This window comes from Varroa destructor, unplaced genomic scaffold (genome assembly GCF_002443255.2).
Source record: "Varroa destructor unplaced genomic scaffold, Vdes_3.0 BEIS01000003.1, whole genome shotgun sequence".
Classification (NCBI taxonomy): domain Eukaryota; kingdom Metazoa; phylum Arthropoda; class Arachnida; order Mesostigmata; family Varroidae; genus Varroa; species Varroa destructor.
This window is the reverse complement of record NW_019211456.1, coordinates 45,169,256-45,190,598: the sequence shown is the minus strand read 5'-3', so window position 1 is coordinate 45,190,598 and position 21,343 is coordinate 45,169,256. Positions and strand designations below refer to the sequence as shown.

General features: G+C 41.8%; 1 protein-coding gene across 4 annotated transcripts in view; it reads left to right on the top strand.

Moving 5' to 3' along the window:
- Positions 1 to 14,657, top strand: part of LOC111247593 (uncharacterized) — a 53,248-nt gene extending 38,591 nt beyond the window's left edge. For all 4 annotated transcript variants that reach the window (XM_022798700.2, XM_022798698.2, XM_086983697.1 and 1 more), the window contains one exon: positions 10,929 to 14,657. In XM_022798700.2, coding sequence (XP_022654435.1) covers positions 11,016 to 12,290 — 1,275 coding nt within the window. In that variant the 5' untranslated portion in view covers positions 10,929 to 11,015 and the 3' untranslated portion in view covers positions 12,291 to 14,657. The remainder of the gene's footprint in view (positions 1 to 10,928) is intronic.
- Positions 14,658 to 21,343: the final 6,686 nt, after the last annotated feature.

Here is a 21,343-nt window from a genome sequence, read left to right as displayed (position 1 = left end):
TGTGTAATAATTAGTCTCTAACGAGTCAGCGAACGTCATCACCAGCGTCGGTAATCGCTGCCGGCAACAATGGTACTTCGCCAAAGAGTTATGATCTAGCTAAATCAACTGTTACATTTTAAATGGTAATTCTTTCTGTGTGATCGTTTAGCTGTAGCGGTCAGATCCAAATGAAACGATGCCCACTGAGCAATGTCTTCGTTTTCTTGGCTGGGCTTCAACATTTTCGTCTGTATCGTTGTCACCTCTCAACCCTGCTGTTGACTGACATGTGTTAAAATGGCTACGGGAGCGTCCCTTCGCTTGAGAAATTCTGTGTCCTAATCAACCGGGTACTTCAGCTGGGTCGATCGGCCGCATTCTGCGACGTCGAAATTGAAGAAGGTTAGGCAATTCCGGATCGAACCGAGCAGTTGACAACTCAGTTCGTTTAGAAGGGGCGGCAAGGGAAGACAGGGGCTTTTTATATTGCTTGATTCTCATGGTGGTTTCATATTCATGCCCGGGTGTCTACGCGCCTATGCCTGCTATGGCTAGTCTGTTATCTACAGGCTGAGCTGGCAAATCTAAGTAAAACATTCTTGAGTAAATTCTTCCAACTATAGCAGTACTGTTATGTGTGGCGAGGATGACGCAAGAGATGGGAGAAAAACTTGACACGTAAGGCCAGCATAGACATCTTAACGTGTTTAGAAAAGGTACGGTGGGATATACTTGTACATAGGCGTGCAATGATTCGCGAAATTTGACAGAGAAAACAATGACAACAGCTGTTATAGATAACAATGGAAATGTATAAGTATACATTGAATTCGACTCCAGAAAACGAAAATAAGCACAAGATGCTTGAATGGTGCACGTCTGAATAAGGAACCATTCAAAAGTGGTCGGGTAAAGCGAAAGTAACTTTACTCTTTTATGACCTTCTACACAAAGACTACTACGGCGGCCTAAAAGTAGATCTATTAATGATGAACAGAATAAACTCATTTGAGTACACGACCGAATACGATCATTCGTAGATAGTCTATAAAACACCCTCTGCAGCCTTCAAAAAGAAGTAAGTTGTGACGGATTCCATTGAGGTGTAGCTATTCTAACTGTATCTAGACTACTTATCTTAACGTTCATATCGCCAATGTTTGCGAAGGCAATTGTAAACCTCGTGTATCAAGGTCAAAGCGACTTCACTATTCATTCAATCTAAATTTTAAATAAGTGCTCTGAGATATGCATTATAGAATTTGCAATACAGACACAGAAGCTTAGACTGGCGTAACTCGAAGAGTATCAGCTTTGGGACGATGAAACGAACATACATAGACTAAATTTAAGCGAGAATTGCATGAAATTAACTACTTAACAAAGGTGATACTTGCATAAATCGTAAAAAAACGGTACTTGCAGACGCTGGCGTAGCAAAGCGCAATAGATCTATGACCACTGTGCTAAGTAATCATGTGCTGTGTATAATGGCTGCTAATCTAAGGTTATCAAAGGCCATCAAGATACTAATGTACCTGAACAGTGTTTGGTGTAGTATCTTTGCGGCATGACAAGCAGGTAAAACGGGTAGGCTTTCCGGTACTTTGAAACGATGCTAAATTCAGAATGGGTATATTCCGTCGCCACATTAAGTTGCGATCAGATGAAAAACCGACCGCAGATCGGAGTGGGTTACTTCCTTGCATCGAATTTACTTTATTGTGTTAGAAAAAGCTGCTAGATCGCAGGCAAAGAGTTAAGAATTTTCTGTAGAGCCGTCAATAGATGACAGAAAAATTCAAATCGCTTGTTCGGAACAGAGATTGCGAGAGAGAGAGAGAGAGAGAGAGAGGAGAGGGGGGGGGGGGGGGGGGGGGGGGGGGGGAGGGGCACGAAGGTCGTAACGTTCGAGTTGTATCGTAACAGCGACGCTCTCGGGGCAAAAAACGTTCTCCGCCGTGATCTGAAGATATTATCATTATATCTCAAAAACAGGAAATGAAATCGAAAAACTATCTCCGGGTAGAAGTTCTTAATTAATGAATGGGTGTAAGGAACGAGGATACGGAAAAGGGTTAGTTCATGCATCTTTTGCGATCACAAAGTAATGGGGCACACGATTTCGTCAATGGACGCTTAAATTTTATATATATATATGTGAATTTCAATATGATTCATTCTTTAATTCGCTGGCGATGTGAGGAGTTAATAGATCGATTGAACATTCGCTCGTAGATTTGATGTTATTTTAATTGACCTCTTGTTCTCTAATTAAAGGGTATTTTTGCTAGTTATAGGGCATACACCTATTCACGATCATTATATGCAGACTAGCCCAATGAAGACAATCAAAGCAACTGAGATACATACATTAATCTATCTCGAAAAGAACGTATCTAAAGAAGAAGCCATATTGTTTATATGGATATATGTTAACAAATACTGCTATATGATTAACTAGTTGATCCTGCATAAAGACAAATCCTAATGTTAAAATAATCACTAGATACCGTAAATCAACGCGCCTTAATATCAAACTCACTTAAATTCCATTAGATCAGTCATTCCGCAATTTCTCTTCGCTGTAGTCTTCGTCGAAGTTATTCTTGTGATACTCTTTTATCTAAGTTTTTCAAATCTAGGAACAGAATCTACTTCTGTTAAAGAACAATTTGTTTTATTGCAACTTATTGAAAATCATAGAGGTAACTATGTGCTCCGCGCTATATACACAGCGTGTTAGGAGCATGCCTTAAAACGGTGCGAAAAATCAGGCCTAAGACTGTTGATCTTCGAAGTGAATTTCCGTGGATCTGTTGTGGCAAATGTTGTATATTTGTAGAACCAATATCAAAATGCCCCCTGTCTAACTACCCAAAAAGGGAATGATCATTTTAATATCCTGTAGGCACACGCCTTGTGTATGATTAGAGGGCCTCCGACACATGGCGGGTAACGTAGCAGCTTTTACCTTCTGATGCTTCTAGCGTCTGAATACATTTCAAAGAATCGCATTGTCATATACCGTACTTCATTCAACATGAAAAAATTTGCAGACTATGTGGTAAAAATTAACGGCAACTCTTTCAGTAGGCGGAAAACCATAGTTCCTCGGACCATATGATTTTGGCTTATTTCCTTCCACATCAAAATATCTTTGGCTGATATGAACAATGATAATTAGTTGCTAAGGATTTAATCCTATTTGATCTACTAAATAGAGCTCGTGATATTCGAACTCTTTCCTGATATATTGGGTATAAAGCAATACCCTAAGGGCGTCTGTTATGTCTATATTACTATCGTGTTCAATAGAATTTTCTAACTACCTCGGTAAAATTGTGAGTTTTTTCTTGAGTCGTCAGTGCTTGGCTGGAACGGCCACAAGAATATGTACCAGATATGTTTTCCAATCATTATTGGGGGTCAACCAGGCTCTGTATATGTTGATCTTCTTTCTGTGCTATGTCAACAAATCGTAGAAAAAAATCGTGGTTGACTTCATTTTCTTTCGAAAGACTAACACTGTGTGGTTAACTGGGTCAGTGTATGGAAAGAAAGCTTGAAACTATCAAGGATCTTGTGTTCGATTTTGTGAAGTTATCGCCGAAATGTACTTACGTCTCCTTTACTTATTTAATTTTCAGCGTTTTTTTTGTGCTTAAATTGATGTCGCTGCATTAAGTTTAGTACTTTTTAATAATGAGCTCGTTTCTGGCTATATCTGTCCTGATCTTTTGTAACTAACCTCATTACAACTGGTTCCAAGGGATAGCTTTACGCACAATGCACTACGTAGACGCAATTCTTTGCAGCTTTATGTAAATGTTTAGCTTGGTAAAATATGCAACAATAAAAATATATATATTGCTAATCGTTTGTCAAGCAAACAAATTGTTGAGATCTTTTATGAATCATTGATGCAGTTCTGGAGTATGGCAGTACAACAGGTAATAATATCGTTTGCCTCAATGGACACTTCGTCGTAGCCTCGTGCAGCTTCTGCACCACCGAAGCATTTCTGACAACCCCCAAACAGTAAACCATTACAGCGGCTGTCTCGTAGCAGACAATGCTGGAGATGGCGACAGAAGGGTGTAGTTTTATAGGTGTTCGTCGATACGTGCGCCGAGATGTCATAGCTAACAGATTCGACGTTGACATTCAAACGCCGGTTCAGTAAATAAGTTTTGTTGGCTATGTTGTCCGCTTAAGTCCTATTCAAACCTGTTGCTGGCATTGCCTCCATCGCAAGCGGCGTTTTGCAGCATACCGGCACCGCTTCCACAGTTACCTCCCCAAAACAAAAAGGGGACATACGCTGACAACTGTGGCGACCTTGGATCGACGGCAGCGCCAGCAACGACAACAACAGCCCCAGTCAAGTAAAGAGCTTTTACCGCCAGCAACAGCACCACTATCATCTGCCGTCGGCAGAAACTACAGTTGCCACGACGTCGCCTCGGCGCCAGTGGTCGACTCAACGGCAGGTTGGTCGGCAGCGCCCGTAATGTTATTGCTGCTGGTCCTTCTTCTGAAGTGCTGTTCCGCATATTCTTTCTAGCCATTAGCAAGATTCGTTGCCAACGCCTTTGTCTATTATGGGGATGCTGATGTCGTGGTGTTGAGCACGAGCGGGTGATGCAAGCCGTTGTGGCTGCTATAGTGACAGCCGTGATCGTCCGCTGCAGAGCAGACGAATTCCCACAAAAATGTGATAAGGCGAAGGAAATGGCTTTCTGATGGTATCCAGTGCTGGCGAGCCAATTGATGACACAGACAGAAATGAACGGATAGATAGCGATCGACAAGAAACAAAGAAAGATCAAAATGAAATAATAATACGAGTAACGACTTCGTTTACTGAGGCCACTGTTTTATGTCTACGTGTTTTTAACTATTTCTACTTTAATTCCCAGTGGTAATTCGTCGTGCAGTGAGAAGATTACTATCGGCTCATTTGCCAAACACGATACTGGACTGACTTCATGATCAATTTCTACTACAAATGTCTCACGTCTTCATCTGCGGCTTCCTTACGACGAGTTGTACGTTCGTGTGGGAGCCTTCTTGCCTCTCTAGGCACAGTGCGATAGTAATATGAATTTTTATTCAGTTAACCTATATTCAAGCGAAAGCTGTGTGTGTGTTAACGATTAGATTGCAAAGCAGTATGTATCTATAGTGATCGTTAACTCACAGTTATTACCTTAAGTAAGTTAGGTGGAAATTATTGGAAGACGGTACATGAGTCGCAAATGAACCAGCGTCAGTCGGACAATTCAATCTAACGCACAGTATGATGCCTGCATAATTAGGTGGCTTCACTAACCTGGAGTGATAAGTAAGAAGTAACGTAACTTCTTATGAAAAAAAGTACATTCGACAAGACTGACTGAGATGTTCAATTAAATAAGAAAGACAGCGATTTATCGAGAACTACTATGACCTGTCGTATTGACTAAGAAATCACCAAGATATATTACTGAGTTACCGTTCTTGTTAAGTGTGTTTGGACTAACGATGTATTAGGGTGTCAGAGGATCAATTAGGATTCGTATCTATCTACGTATCTTGTCCGAGTCGAAATCATAATGTCAGCTTATTGTACAAGATTGTCTCGAACAATAGTCGTATGGCTGGCTTCGGGCAGTTAGAAGCGATTGTCTGAGGGACAAAATCAGCTAACGTTATGTCCATATATTGATACTGTACAAATAAATATTCAGAATCACTAACATCAAGGGCTCATCTGCACTAGAACGCCTGGCTTTTGCTGGAGGTACCTGGACTTTCTCCAGTAACGTCATGCTGTTACCATTTGCCAACTCGGAAACAGGAACCGGTGACGGCATTTCTTTGAATACATTGTCGATATACACTGAATATACACATGATGCGCTATCATAAAGCAATGACCGAAACGATTTTCAATAGACGAGAGTTACAGAACATGTTAATAAATTAACTCTGCGAACAAACAAACGACCGCGACCTTCTAAGCGCCTTTACTGTGCTGCAACCTTTACTGTATCTGCCCATATAGCCTGAGTTGTCGCTATGGCAATAAACATACCTGACAAAATAATTTTCATCTTATTTTGCCTAGCTTGCTCCATATCATACTTTATGAACACATATCGTTAACCTTGCCATACGTGCTCATAAAGCAGAAACCCTTGCTTAATATCGAATCGAAATGTTTCAGCTCTGAACATACTTTCAAAGTCTACGAGACCCATACATTACAGACCACAGGTGGCGCAGCCGTAATCGGCACACACCTTCCTAATGATATTTATCGGGAATACGTTGATCTTTTCTATCACTGTATCTCTCTTTGAGTTCAATTATGATTACGGGGTCACGCAGTCCGCAATCTTCTTGCCTGGCTGCGTAATTGCCTTGCTCATTCGGGATAAAAAGAGTTGGGCAGGCTTGAAGTTCTAAGCTTTTTGACCTTCGTTTGGACGTTCAGTACTCTCACTACATGTATACCTATATGTATACCATACATAGATGTCACTTTTTTATTTAGCATTGAGCCATGAGTCTCAAGACTGCGTTATTATTGCTACTACGCTATGGCCGATGTTGCGTATTTTACGTGGCTGCTAGACTGCTGCTGCTGCTGCTGCTGCTGTCGTTGATATCGCCAATGACTTTTTAGAGACCAAATCAGCCCTGCCCGTCGGTTTCCGCAGCTCTGCTGTACCACACAGAACGCAGCAAACCCAGACTTTCGTCGCTGTTTTCGCGTCACTTCTGGCACTCACGCACATTTGCTTGAGCAGGATTCATTTGATCACTTGGGCTCAGGTCTTTTGCCTTCCAGACCTGGTAGCGTTCATTGTAAGACAGCGTCAATGGGGACGTAATGTCCGTTCAGCCATTCATTATGGGCAAGTAGCGATCACATATCAATCAAAAGCATTCTAGCACTGTGTTTCTTACAGTGGTCATAATTCTCCTTGCAGATCAGTACAAAAATTATAGGTGAGCTGTCATTATACCGTTATAAGCATTATTCACGCGACCCTTTATACGCACGCGTGCACACGTATGCACGCAAGTGGAGAATAGTAAATCCAACCAAACGTGCCAAGCTCACTTAAGCCTATGGCTTTTTTCGTCTATTAAGCCTTTTATTCCTGCATTGGCACTCCCTGGATGACTTTCTCGTTGGTCCCGGCACACAAGCGTTATTCTATGGGCAGCTTCGATCTTCACGCCGAAACGAAGCTAAATGAACGATGGTGGTTACAACCGCAGCAACACATGCAGCGGGTAACGATCAAGCGGTATTGTGTAGAACTGAAGACCTTCTACTTGATCGACTGCACTATCATTTCCTCTTCTTCTTCGGGCTTGCTGTCAAATATGGCGAGAAACGCTTCTAGTAAAAACAGCCCCAGTCGCCTTCCCGCGTACATTAGCAGCATATGTTCATCCCCACACGCCATACCTTCCACGAGATTAGCGGCATGACATTGCTGTCATGGTCTACGATAGGATACATGGCACCCACTAGCATAGATGACCAGGTCGCGATTTCCATACAACAGCCAACGTGTGGCAGGATTGATTGTGACGTTGTCAAATTCGACAGTAACTAGCGACTAGCGGTTCTGATGATCTGTCCTAAGCAAACGGCAACTATTGGTATCAATGATGACGGTCACGTCGTTGACTGATAGCTTTCCACCGTACTGATTTCTGTTGTCTGACGAACGCTCTGAATAGACACTGAAATCGATGCGATATGCAGTCGGTTCATGTATATGGCATGCCTTGCCATCATGATCTCATGCTACCAACCAATAATAGACGGTACGTATTTCAAAATCGTTGACGTAACTATACTTTAGTAGATCACCAACACTGTCCGGCGCCGTAAAGGAGCAGATAATAGAAGTCAATTGTAGAGAGATTTGATGTATATACAACGCAAAATGAACTCTAAATAAACCAATAGTAATCAAGCCTATACACCGTCGAAGAGTCCTTCTTAAGGAAGGCGTCCCTTCTATGTTCTAAACATATCGATCGATGCATATAGGCTTAAATATAGGTTTAACGATCCAGCCCACTTTATACGGTCGTTCATATTTTGGCGCAAGCTGGCCAACGATAGTCCTGCTAAGGCAAACAATTGGCCTGTTAGGCAAGGACTGAATTCGTTGCGTATTACGCCACATTTCGTAACTTTCTACGCAGTCACCGACTGCAACAATTAGGAGTGCGCGCGTAAATACTCATTATAGGTACGCGGTTTGATCTTACTACGAGTAGGATAGTAGGGATGAATTAGTTTGACCGTGCCATAGATAATTGCATGTATATATATTATATTGGCGTCATCAGATTTTTTCAGATGAACGATAGCTTGCCTTTCAAGATTGCTCTTGATCAACTATCACTGCTGGCACCAAACAAAAGCCTATCGAATAAGACTACTTTGAAAATTATGAGATAACTTAAATTCAACAAACGATAGTGCAGAGGACTTATGCACTACATTTACTACTACTCAATCAGAAGAGTGGCCAGCTAGACATCGAAATCCGGCGACAGTTACGTTTAGAGAGACCATATGCTAAGTTTATGTATAAAATTGGTGATAAATCCTGCAAATACATCCTGACACTGATGCACAGTAGGTTTTTAGAGAGCGGAATCACACACGGCGAGTAAATCGATGTATAAGTGGAGATTTTGCCCTTTTATTTTATAAAGCTATAGAATAAACCTGAGGTAACTTGCCGGCAAAAACAAAAAAAGCATTGCCCGATCTAGCTTGATCTAGGTCTGCTCTCCAAAAACCGATTCATTTACAAACAACTGGACGCTCGGCGCTAGCTGCATCTTCTTTTCCCAATTAGTACGCGTTCGTAAAAAAGCAACAATGTTCGCTCAATCCAAGGAGCCAGCATTTCTTTTATTTAGATTTATTGTATTAATTTACAAGCATATATAGCACTTAATTAGGCGATATTTGCTCGAGTCGGAGTGTTTCAATTACTAAACTGTCGTATGTTATCGTTATTTACGGCTGGTAATCAGTTATCAATATTTCAAATACGACTTCTTCGGTGGGTGCCAATAGGCCATTTTAAACAGGCACCAGGGCCAAATCTTCACCAGACGCCTACATTGTGCGTTCGCCATGTGTGCGTGTGTGCAGAAACTGTAGATTTCATCTACGTGTTCCCGATCCACACACGTACGCACATGTCTGTGGCTACCGAGCTGTACGTCATTGCGTGTGGCGACATCTTCGATCGGCGTTGTAATCATCATAGTGACGTATTTTGCTTTGTCCGTACAATAGTAGAACATTATATCGACATTAACAAATACGTCTCTAATGGTGCGGTTTTTATCACAAATGCTCGGCTTGACAGCAGCGGATACCTGGGCGAGGGAGATTTGTTAACGGTCTGATTCAGCGTTGGCTCATTTTGCGCGGCCCAGGTTTTGATGTACATCTATAACATTATGATATCTACCGACGTCACTGAGACTAATGGTTGGCCGTCGTTGATGATTTAGATAGCAACAAATGAAAAAGGCGCTATTGCTATGACTAGCGGAGTGAAAAAAGGCCAAGAAAAGCCGACCGCAACTTGCTAATCGTCGACATATAATACACACGTACTACAGTTGTTGTGCAATATGCTTATGTTCTGACGTGTCTCGGTCACTGCAAGCGTTACTACTGCCAACAGCGTCGGCGGCGTTCGGTAGATGTCGATCGATAGTGACGAGAATCCATGGAAACGGGCGAACCGTTTGTAGCAAGCGACTGCAGAAACGCTATGAAAGTGCAGCGGTAGTAGTTTGACGCTCCATTCGGACAAAAGCAAATAAAAAAAACAGCACTAGAAGAACATTGCGAACGTAGATACAGGACAAGTTGATGGTATAGTTTCACCACTAGTAACAACCCTGAAACTTTTTCTCGGGGCATTTCAACGACGAAACGTTTCGAGGGGGCACCGTCTGAACGAACCGCAAAGTACCAATTAATGATAATGCGAATTTGTGTCAGACGTGATACGCGACGTCCTCACGCGGACAAACAACTACCGATCAATATTTCTAAGATTACTTAAGTAGAACTCGGCATTGTACTTCTCTCCGCACAATGTAACGGTTCGTAGATGAATGAATTTGGTCTAAAGGTGATGAACTATCATTGAATCATCAGTGTGAATCTGCCGGTGAGTCCTCTACGCAATGGTCCAATCAATGGCGACAGTCATCGCAGGATAGTCTATGTCGATATTGTATGTATAACTAAATGGATGCATAGATACTCGTATAAGCGTTGTGAAGTGAAATAGCTGATTTTCATTAGTCCACCAACGCTGTGACTAAACTAATTGCCAGCCAGTTAAAACGGCCCCTCAAAACTCGCTGCCCTCATATCTGGGTACTTGAAAATTTCTTCTAGCATAATGCCCCATTATTAATGGCTATCGTACAATGAGTTTCGGGAGTCCTTAAGCGAATGAAAACAAATGTTCCCGATGAAGGAATATCATTGATTTATTTATAAAGGTAAAGTTCAATGAAATGTAATGTTGCCAATCGGATCCTCTTACGCAGGTCATTAAGTCCTATTCACAGGCATTGCAACAATTGATCGAGATAGCCTGATTACTTCACTGAACGCAGCTCATGGCGTCGCCAACTAACATTATATATTATATAGTTTTACACACGATTCCTACATGATAATGAGAACTATGTGGCGGTTATAGGTGTCCGATACGACGTCTATGGAACATATATATTCTATTCTACCCATATTTACAGTTCTGCCAAAATTAGCTCTTTACGTGGTTCCCAGCTTTCGTATTCGTGCGATTTATTTGGTGTGATTGACTAATTGGCATTTATTATGTTCTGGGTACTATTTGGTTGATCTGCCCTTTCAGATTTGAAAGCTGCCAACTTGTCCGTGATCGATTATAATCTAACTCAACGCTGGAGCATCGTCACACCTCGTTGTCCTCAACGTCAACATGCGACAATTACAATGGTGCTACGATACATCATTAAACCTGCAAGCGCTGTTGTTAGCTCTGTTAACTATAGGAATGGCTCTATGTAGCAGTCCGGTGGCAGCCAGCCAAATCAAAATTCTACCTTACGGTAAGGTCAGGCCTACGTATCGGGTACAATGTTCATCAGAGATACCGAACGACGCAGCTTCTGAACAGCTAAGCAATATGACAGTCGTTTGGCGAGACGCTGAGGGGCATGCGATCGGCGAAAGTCCGGTGATCTTCGCACCCGACGAGCCATCGATCAGCGCTGAAATGACTGTACAATACGCGGGTGCATCGGCACAATTTAGTTGCGCGTTCAAGCGGCCAGGAGGCAGTGCGCTGACGGGACTACAGTTCAGCGACATTTATGTGTACGCGCGATCGGAAAAATGCGAATCGGATCTGGCCTACTGTGACCCAGGGAAGCGCGTATGTCGGCAAGCAAAGTGCGTCTGCCAACAGGGTGAGCATCTGTTCGATGGAGCCCAATGCGTGCCTGGCTACACGGAACCGCTGCCTTGTCCGGCGGTCTCACTTAAAGACGGCGACCAATGCACCGGGGCTCTCCGTAAGATTGCCAAGCGTAAACCATATACGCAATGTAGGCAACGCAAAAATCGAACTCTACTTGAACGAGTTAAGCTTCTCGTGCCGACGATTCGTCCGAGAACCGAGGATTTCAGCCACTGTCCCTGCAAGGGCGCTACGGCCGGCAACATCATTGAAATCAACGGTATTGAATATTGCCAAGATGTCGAACAGGTCATGTGTTGCGTACCCTTGTCACTGCTGACGGACAGTCACGATTTCTCGTTTGTCTGGTTCACGCTCATCTCGATATCGATCTTCATAGGGCTCGTGTTAATCGCCGCCTTCGTTCTCATGGTATGCAAATCACGCCAGCAACTTCAGGCTCAACATAGAGCTCAGCTACGTGCCATCGCTCTTCAACAACAACATAACGACGAAGCCCATTTTACTATTTATGACCCGCGAGTGCATCGAACAGTTTCAGTTGCGTCGGATAAGCCGCCTTCATATCACGAAGTCGTTCGCCGGGAGGCGAGTACGCCACCTCCCGCTTATAATATGGCGGTCGCTAACCTAAACGGTATCTCGCCAATCGCGCCTGGGACCACAACGACCGCAGTTACAACAACTACACTCAATTCCGCTGAACCGGCGCCGCGGACGGGCTCAGTCCAACCTGTACAGCGATCCTCCGAAGCTAAATCCAGCCATGAATGAGTAATTACCCAGGGCGAAGGCCGAAGTAAATGAAGGCGGTTCTATTGGCCAAGCTGCTGATCGTTGATTATTTAAGCCCAGTTATTATCGTTATTTTTTTATGCTATTAGGTTAGTTATTAATGCATTGTTGATAACGTTGCTATGTATAGATATATAGTAATTAAATTTACTTATAGCGCGGATGCCACCAATAAAGGTAAACTTCAGAGCCGAAGTGATAATCGATTTAGATATGATCAGTGTTAGACGCCCGTGCGACATGTTGTGCACAGGCCATATTTAGTGCCACATTAGGCCGACAGTAATGTTGAACTAGAGCAAAAAAAAAGAACAAACTATTTGTTAAGATAAATATATAGCTGTAATATTTTCGAGTAGTATATGTGCAACAGGAGCGTCGTTAACGAGACGTCAGAATCCTATGCCATCAGAAACTCAAAATGAAAGTAAGTCGGTGTGTTAAAGTGCACCCGATACGGCGACTGCGGTCGACGTCCGCTATGGGCTTCCATTAGTTACGCATATGTTTGAAAACTTTCGACAAATTCATGCCAGAAGCACATGGCACGTTACTAACTTTCTGGAGTTGAACTCCAGAAGATGGCGGAGGCGGTAACGCGTGGTCCAGCGCTATTGTAAAGTTGAATGTTACACGAGTTAGCGGGCGCTGTCGCTCGTTGTTTCAGAAGACCGATTTGCGGAAGTGCAGAGCGTGGTCTATCAAGTTTTGGTAAGCAGGCGGATTTGATTATGTGCTTTGTTGCAGGTAGAGAGAAAAGATCAGGAATGCCAATGTTCGCCATTGAAGCTGAAAGTGGCAGCCTCTGAAACGCCACTGGAATTTGCAGCAGCGAGACGACGGATCATTAAATGGGGCGGGGAATGATATATCGTAATAGGGAAGACCACTGAGAAATGAACGCAGGCGTCAATATACTACCGACGACGAGACGTCGAATGTCACGTTTATTTACTCAGTTGATTATTCCGGAGATGTCTGAACTTTCTAGATTGGTCACACATCCAGACAGATACATACACTAATAAGAACCATTGGTATAACGTTGTGGCAGATGTTTGTGGCAGAACTCGTGTTCATTCTGCTTCTGCTGCTGTGAAGTTTACGTTACTACGATGGCGAGCAAAAACCAGATCGACGATATACATGCAAAGAACGAAGAAAATATCATCCTCTAATACGCCAAGATGCTCAGTGAGCGACTAAGTCAGTCGCTAAATCAGCAGATACGCGCGTTTGTGTTCTTTCGTTCTATGAAAAAGTGGACTTCTGCTCTACACTTGTTCGTTAAATAGGCGTCGCTACAAACGTCGAAGCGCTAAAGATGCAGTGAACAGCGACGGTAGAAGAACGTAGGGCGTAACGGCGCTCGCCATCACGATTGCAGAACGAAAAGAGACGCTGTAATATTGGATGTGATCCATCAACTAAACAACAATCTGTCTGCTTAAACAGGAAACAATTGCACAGTTTTAGATTTTTTTTCTTTATAAACAAATGGACACGTATCAAGGACGGCTAGCACGATAACTAGAACCAGAGGGAACGATTCTCCGCTCAGAGCCATATAGCACGTATGTCCGGGTGACTTATTGTTGTTTCATTGGGAAGGTTCGTAGCAATAACTCGATGATATGGAGTAACTACGATTTTCGCTGTGGAGTAATTTACGATTAGCCATTGTTGTCGTAGTGGAAGTAAGTTAATCGAAAACAGATCAGTTACGGATAAGTTAATGGGATGGATTTTTTTTTTTAGGGAAGCACCTCGAGAGCGTGTTGTTACCACTAGCCGCTCGGTCTACTCTAGCCGAGTCAATGAGCATTGTCCTTAATACTGTATCATATCTGTATTGTAAATACATAGAAAAATCATATAAGTTTCAGTCGACAAATGCGCCGACTAACCTACCAAACGGTTATCAAAGTAAAACGATCGCAAAGGCTGTTTCATCTTATAGTAGTTGGACCGTTGTCAAGGAGCTAGAGAAAATGAATTAAGATACCAACACCTCCATCCTACATAAATAGGACATTCGGTAGCTTATCTTGAACCAGCGCAGGCTTGGTGACTTTTTTCTAGTTCGGTATAGACCGTTTTTCCTACTTCTACGGACAAACGCGAAGCCCAATGTTGCCAGTTAATGTCACAGTACAAATAGCAAACAGGTGATATCAAGTCGAGGTCAATAGGACAGAGACCTTGCTACGTACGTATATCTTGCATTGCTGCAATATAACAAAGCGAAATTGAATATCTGTCTATTGCCCGCTGTTCTCATGTAACATATGTACATAGCAAAATAAAGTACGATACAAATCCTAATAAACTGTGATACAAATATAACGAGTTGGTGTTGTCGATTTTCTCGCGGCGTAATCATTTACATCGTTAACGTTTTCAGGAATATTTACAAGTACCTCAGAACTAAAGGTAGCGTTGTAACATGTCGCCACGAAGCGAGCCTATGCTCCATATGATACTTGTGAGAAACGTGTGTAATTTTGAGCGAAATACGTGTGACTCTCAAATTTGCAACGATGAACGTACCTTGATTTGAAATCATTCATATCTGAACTGACAGTACGTTAGGTCTTAGAAGTCTCCGTCCCTATTGCCGTATAGGGACGGAGTTAAGCAAATATCATTTCTGCTGATATTAATGATTTGTCGTTATGATAAAGAATGAAAAGATAATAATTTAGGTGAATTGCATAGACAGTACTTAGAACGAGAAGTAGTCGCTCGAAGGCTACAAGACCGAGATTCTTGGTGGAGTGTTTTACTGAGAGCGTGGAGGGAATCGCGTTCGAGCCGAAGCTGCCGTTTCGTGACTTGAAGCCTTCACGTTGAGGTACACGTAACGTTGAAGACAGCCTAGCGCCGCTTCAATCCGTTGCGTGCAAAACAGAATTGAGGGTAGTTCGAGACCCATCTATCCCAGCTGTCCCACTGGAGAACACCGTCTTACGTGGGAAACTCTTACGCGCGGGGTAGACATGATAGTGAGGACCTGTATGCATTCACCCCGAAAAAAGCGCTTTCTATTGACAGAAATTAGGAAATTGTGCTAATATGACGTCTTCATTTACCGCCTCACTGGAACCTTTCCGCCCAACTTCAAAGCTCTCGCAGGGTTTACACGGACCTAATACACTGGCCTACAGCTGTAAAACGAAACTGTAGACGCGGTCACTCATTAAACCAAGCACTAGGTTTTCTTGTTCCTCACGCTGTGCAATGTTAGGCCTAAGCCAGGCGTCTTCCCTCAAATAGAACCCACATTTGAATGGAACAAAAGGCCCGTTTCGGTTCCAAAACCTGTGATGGTTCCCGCCATGGGGTTAAGAGACTTTGAGGCGGTGGATGCCAGGTGGACCCTCGTCTCAACGCAATAATCACTACGCTGAGTTTTATGACCATGTCTTGTCATAATAGAAGGACACGCGAATCGGCTCTGACATATGTGCACAGAGCATAAAGGTGGTGGCTCGGTATTGCTCACGTCTAATGTGCAAGGACCGAACGTTCACATGTCCGCGGTTACAAACGGGATCGGCTGCAACTAATATCGCGATGTGTACGCGCAAGGATGAGCGCTCGTGTTTTTGGCGGGACCGCTTCATTACAGCGAACCGGTCAATCGACTTATTGCTAGCATATAACTCAAATTCAGCGCCCTAGATACCGCGTGAGATAAACGTAGTTATCTTTATCGAAATAAACACGAGGGTCAGAGTAAGTGGCATGTTCAGGACATGTGCGTTTTTAACGCAATATGCTCATTACAGATCGTAAAAACATTTAGGTACTATATGAATTAATGGCTTAAAAGAATCAGCTGAGATAATTGTTTACTCCTACATTTGGATAAAATGTTTTGTAGTGGACCAGGCTCGTTTTATGGGTTTCTTTGCCCGGATTATTCAGTTTCTTGAGAAACTTAGCTAATAGATGGATCAAATTCTCGTCAAAGATAGCTCAGTTGTTGTTATTATTGGTATCTATATAGAATTACATTTATAAGCGCTACATAGGATTTTTTCACGGAAATATCGTTTTTGATCTTTCTAGTTTCCAATCTCGAAAAGGAAGACCCGTACACAAATAGCGGTTCAGCAAGGCAAGTATCATTAACTTCTCTTTTCATTTTTTTAACATATACCTGGTACGAGGTTACACAGAACCCTTGCAATCATTTCAGTTAGTATATGCTTACCGCTAAAAATCCTTAATGATAAAAAATAATTAATAAAAATTATTTTATAGCTCTTGCATTTCGAAAGAAAGTGCTTTTGAGCGCCCTTTGCTTTTATGTAACTATCTTGCTAGCTTAAATAGCATCCAGGTCGCCAAGATTTGGCCTTGTTTACCGGTCCGTTATTATTTCATACGCCTAGGTTTTGGACTATTATGGCTATACGTTTCTACGTCTGCTCACACTTTTCTGAAATTGATCCAAGCCATAATAATAACAGTAAGCTCATATTCTACATCTAGGTTTCTAACATTGGACCAACACGAGAAAACGCTTGTTGCTAGCTAGATAGCAATAATAACTTTTGTTGTGTTTCTTCAATGACGTGAATAAGTTAAGGTTTTGTATCGAACCATACTTACTAATAATGTAACGTGATGAAGATAAATCATATCTGTGTATCCGCGTGCGGTACCGACGATAGAGCGATCAAATAGCTGAGACCGATTAAGGCTGCTTATTTTGAAATTTTAGGGCAAGAGGCGTCTGTCGACATTTTGAACGAGCTTAGATAAAAATTCGGCAAACCACGGCGCACAAGCCTTTATCGTATCACGAACCTTCATAACATCACGAAAGAGGTTTTATTCGTTCATGTAAGATCAACTTATATGTAATCAATGTTCATTCTTATTACGTACGTATCTCATCATCGCGTTAGCCGGAAGACATACGATAACATCCATAACATAATAGAAATATACTGTTTTGAAAAATACAAATAATTTACCTTATTTAAATAGAAACGTAGAGAATCAGTTAAACATAGAAACAAAAACAAAGACAGAAGGATCATCTATCAAGTCATAATTTTTCAAAAAAGAACATCCAAGTAGCACTTTGGCTCAGCTCTTCTTATACAACTGCAAGTGTTTAGGCTGAGCGTAGGGTTTACTTGAGGTTGCTGGCAATCATTTTCTATGCATACCTCTTAGCTCACGGTAATATGGTAGGACAATACTCGATAAACAGTTTAGACATAAGGGCTGGGGAGATGTTCAGAAAATAGGAGAGCGTACCATAAAACCGCGTTAATATCCGGATCATTCTTTGAAAAGGTAAGGTACGTTGGCTTTGTTACTCCGACAGTTAACTGGCTGATTTTCATCAATCGCTGCATAACTGTCGTGGAAATAGACAAAATCAGCTTTTAAATCATTCAAATACTTTTCCTTGAACCAGTTATCACAGCATCATAACGACACAAAAACTTTTACCTAAATTTTAGGACAGAGCATTCACGTTCAAAAATCTAATCAATTCCTACTTCCCAAGTTTAAAGATCGAATTTTTACGTTCAAGGAAGTTGTTAGAAATCAAAAGAGCTTGTCTTAGCCAAATTTCAGGACAGGATTCTCTCTCTTCGCCAGCTTTCTGACCAAAAGTCCCATATGCAAGGAGAAGTTGGCAGAACCCAAAGGAGTTCCTCGTGGCCAATTTTCAGGGTAGAATTCTTACCTGCGAAAAAGACTTGTTAGAACCTGAAAGAATTATTCCGGGTCAACTTCTAGAGCACGTACAAAGAAAATTGTCGGAATTCGAAGGGGAATTCCCTGGTCAAGTTTAAAATAGAATTCCTACGTACAAAAAGGAATTATTAGAACTCAAAAGAGTAATTCCTAGTCAGGTTTGACGACAGAATTTTCACATACAAAAGAGTTGTTAGAACTCAAAGGGGTAACTGTTAGCTAAGCCCCAGGATAGAACTTCCGCACAGAAAAAGCAGTCGGTAGAACTATTTTTTCTATCCAAGTTTTAAGACAGAATTCCCACGTACAGAAATTATGAAACTTGAAAAAATGCAATGCCGGGCTAAGCTGCAAAGCCGAATTCCCATGTACAAAACGGAGTTGTTAAAATTCAAAGAAAGTTCTCTTGACACAATTTTTAGTCAGGATTTTCGCCTACAGTAAGAAGTTGTTAGAATCCAAGAAGTTCCTTTCGGCAAACTTTCAGGACAGAATTTCCCCATATGAAAAGAAGCTGCAGGAACTCAAACGAGTTTCTCTTGCCGAGCTTCAGATCGTAATTCTGTAATTAAGTGCGTAAGTTGTTAGAACTTAAAGAAGACGAAACTATCACATGTAAAGAAGTTGTTCTAACTTAGAAAAATTTTTCCAGGCCAAGTTTCAGGACAGAATTTTTGCAACAAAAAATACTGTTAAGTACAGACTTTTGAAATATATATATATATATATATATATTAAGAACTAAATTTGGATGCTTTCGTTTACCTTTAGCCGATCAGTAAATCTATTTTTATGGCAAGCTTGACTGCAAGATATTTAATGATTGATTGAAATCCTCCAGAAATCAAATAAACAGAAGTGCCACGAACCTGTAGCTGGCTTTATCCATATCGGGTTTAAGGAAAGCTCCAAAGCTCCGCTAAGGGTAATGTCATCTGCCTGTCGCCAATTCCTGATAACACTGATAGAACAGACTACGAAAAACATTGCCTTGGCAAGAAATCGCCTGAATCACGTTTTTTGAACCGTAGCATATCGTTATAATAATCGTCGTAACTAAGAGGCGAGTTATGACATCTAACAAAAAAAAAGTCGAGATCATAAGGTAAACATCAATTTTGCTCAAACACGAGGTGCTCATAGAGAAAAAGAAAATATCGTTTAATTCAATCATATTGTTTAACTTTTCCATTTAATTCGACTTATTGCATATATAAGAGCAATTTAGAATAGAGCCAATAGTTCTCGCCTATACTTTGAGGTAAAAGTGCACTTAATAAAGATAAAAGGTTGAATTTAAATATAAAACTAACTTAATTTAGTGGATGCAGTTAAGATACACCATTAGAGTATTTGTTTATAATACGTACGTCAAATCAATGTAGCGCGTATTTACAATGTCTGAGTCACCTGTGTAATTGCTAAATATGGGGGAGCTGGCGGTGGAAATTTTTCTTAAACTGGACCGTCTTATACACTTTTTCGTATCCTGGGTACGTACTAATAATAAGATATTTAGTCACAATTATATAAAGAACCATACATTAATTGTGGAGCGGGTAGGTTTCTGGCTACGCATTGATGAAAAGGAACCTGTCTGTTCCGGTTAAGAGCTTCCATCCGGGAGAAATTCGTTACTAGTAATTGCCCCCATATCAGGCTGTTTAATTCACCTATGATGGTAATTTATCATGATTAATTCCAGGACTTGCTTAAAAATCCCACACCTTCACCTTCCCTCTTAAGGCCCAGTACACTGCAATATTACCTCGGATCCGTCGAAGAGGAGTTGCTGCAATTTCCCTTGGTTCATTTGTCAAATTTTCACATTCGGCTTTTCTCGAGTTCCTTCTTCTTCCTCACGATCTTCGCAAGAAAGGCCGTTTCGACAATTTACAATTTTTTTGATGCCCCTGTCCCTGATCACACTGAATCGCCGCAGCCCGCTTCAAAACTTGTATCTTCGACGGGGCTGCAATCAAAGATCGTGTGTTCAGTATTGTCGGTTTTACCTAAGTTGTATAGAATATATGTGGCATTTTGTGTTTTTCCGATTGTTTCCATATACGTCTGGAATTGTTCATTAATTGTAGGCGCTTAGGTTATCCCACATGACAGCTCGGTGTACTGCTTGTCGTACTACGTGCCTACGTCGGGTATTAGACTTCGGCTCCAGTATACAGAGCTACCGAATCTGACCTGGCTCCACCATTGCTGCCTGAACGTCTAGGCTTTCATTGAGAAACCATTTCACTTTTTTACATGCAAAAAGGTTTCATATAATTATTTTAGCTGAGACAAGAAAAGAATTCGTTACCACCGTTTTGTGGGGCTCTAGCCACCTTGACAGAAACTACTCTCTGTGCCGACAGGAGTACCGCCCCGTGTTTGTCCTTGCCCAACGCTATGTTCGCCCAGATGGAGAGACGTAGACTGTGACATATTTGTAGACACTGTTACCAACAAACGTCCAATCCTCTCCGATGTCTTACTAGCCCTAAGCATAAGCCTTGCTGGGTTCATGGCCCACTTCAGCTGCATATTTAATATGTGCCAAATTCGCCAGCCCCGCATTTAGAACCATCGACAGAGGCCTGGCTGAATGATTAACATTAATGAATGTTTTTCCAAGTCTGAGATTAATTCCTTCACTCCGCTTTTTGCCCCTCAAGTAAAAGACGTCGCTTTTTTTCGCCCCTGTCCTGTGATGGTACTTTCTTACCCAGGCCTTTATCATATCCAAAGCATCGTTTGTCCTGCCTTTCAAAGCAGCTTCTGGGCACACAGTTACTAGTACTGCTCAATAATCGACACCATCAGTAAGGTGGGGTATTTCTAGTATATCGTTATTCGCCAGGATCCATGGTAGAACTAAGTAAAAATCTCTGAGGGATTCCTGCGGGGATATGACGCTTTTCATGACTCGCCTCTAATTCCCAGTCGTCTAGACGAAATGAGATCATCCACCTTAGATAGAAGGCTATTCCTTTTTATTTTAATACTGCTAGGATAGTTTCCCAGTTAGCATGTTAAGTACATTAAACAGGATTGGCATTCAACAGGTCTGTAAGTACAAAATTCCTCTTTTTGATGTCCTCCTTGTTTCTCTCCCAGTATGACCTTGCTGAGGACCCCCTAAATTGTCGTAAGGTGGATTTATTTTTTCGGAACTCGTATTAAAGGTTTAATAAGATTCCATTTATTTTTCTTTAGTTTGGAAATGGCAATGTTTTCCACAATTTTTGCCGCTGTATTCAACGGGCATACAATTCACTGGGCCGGTGGCCCAGTTTTATTCCCCGGCT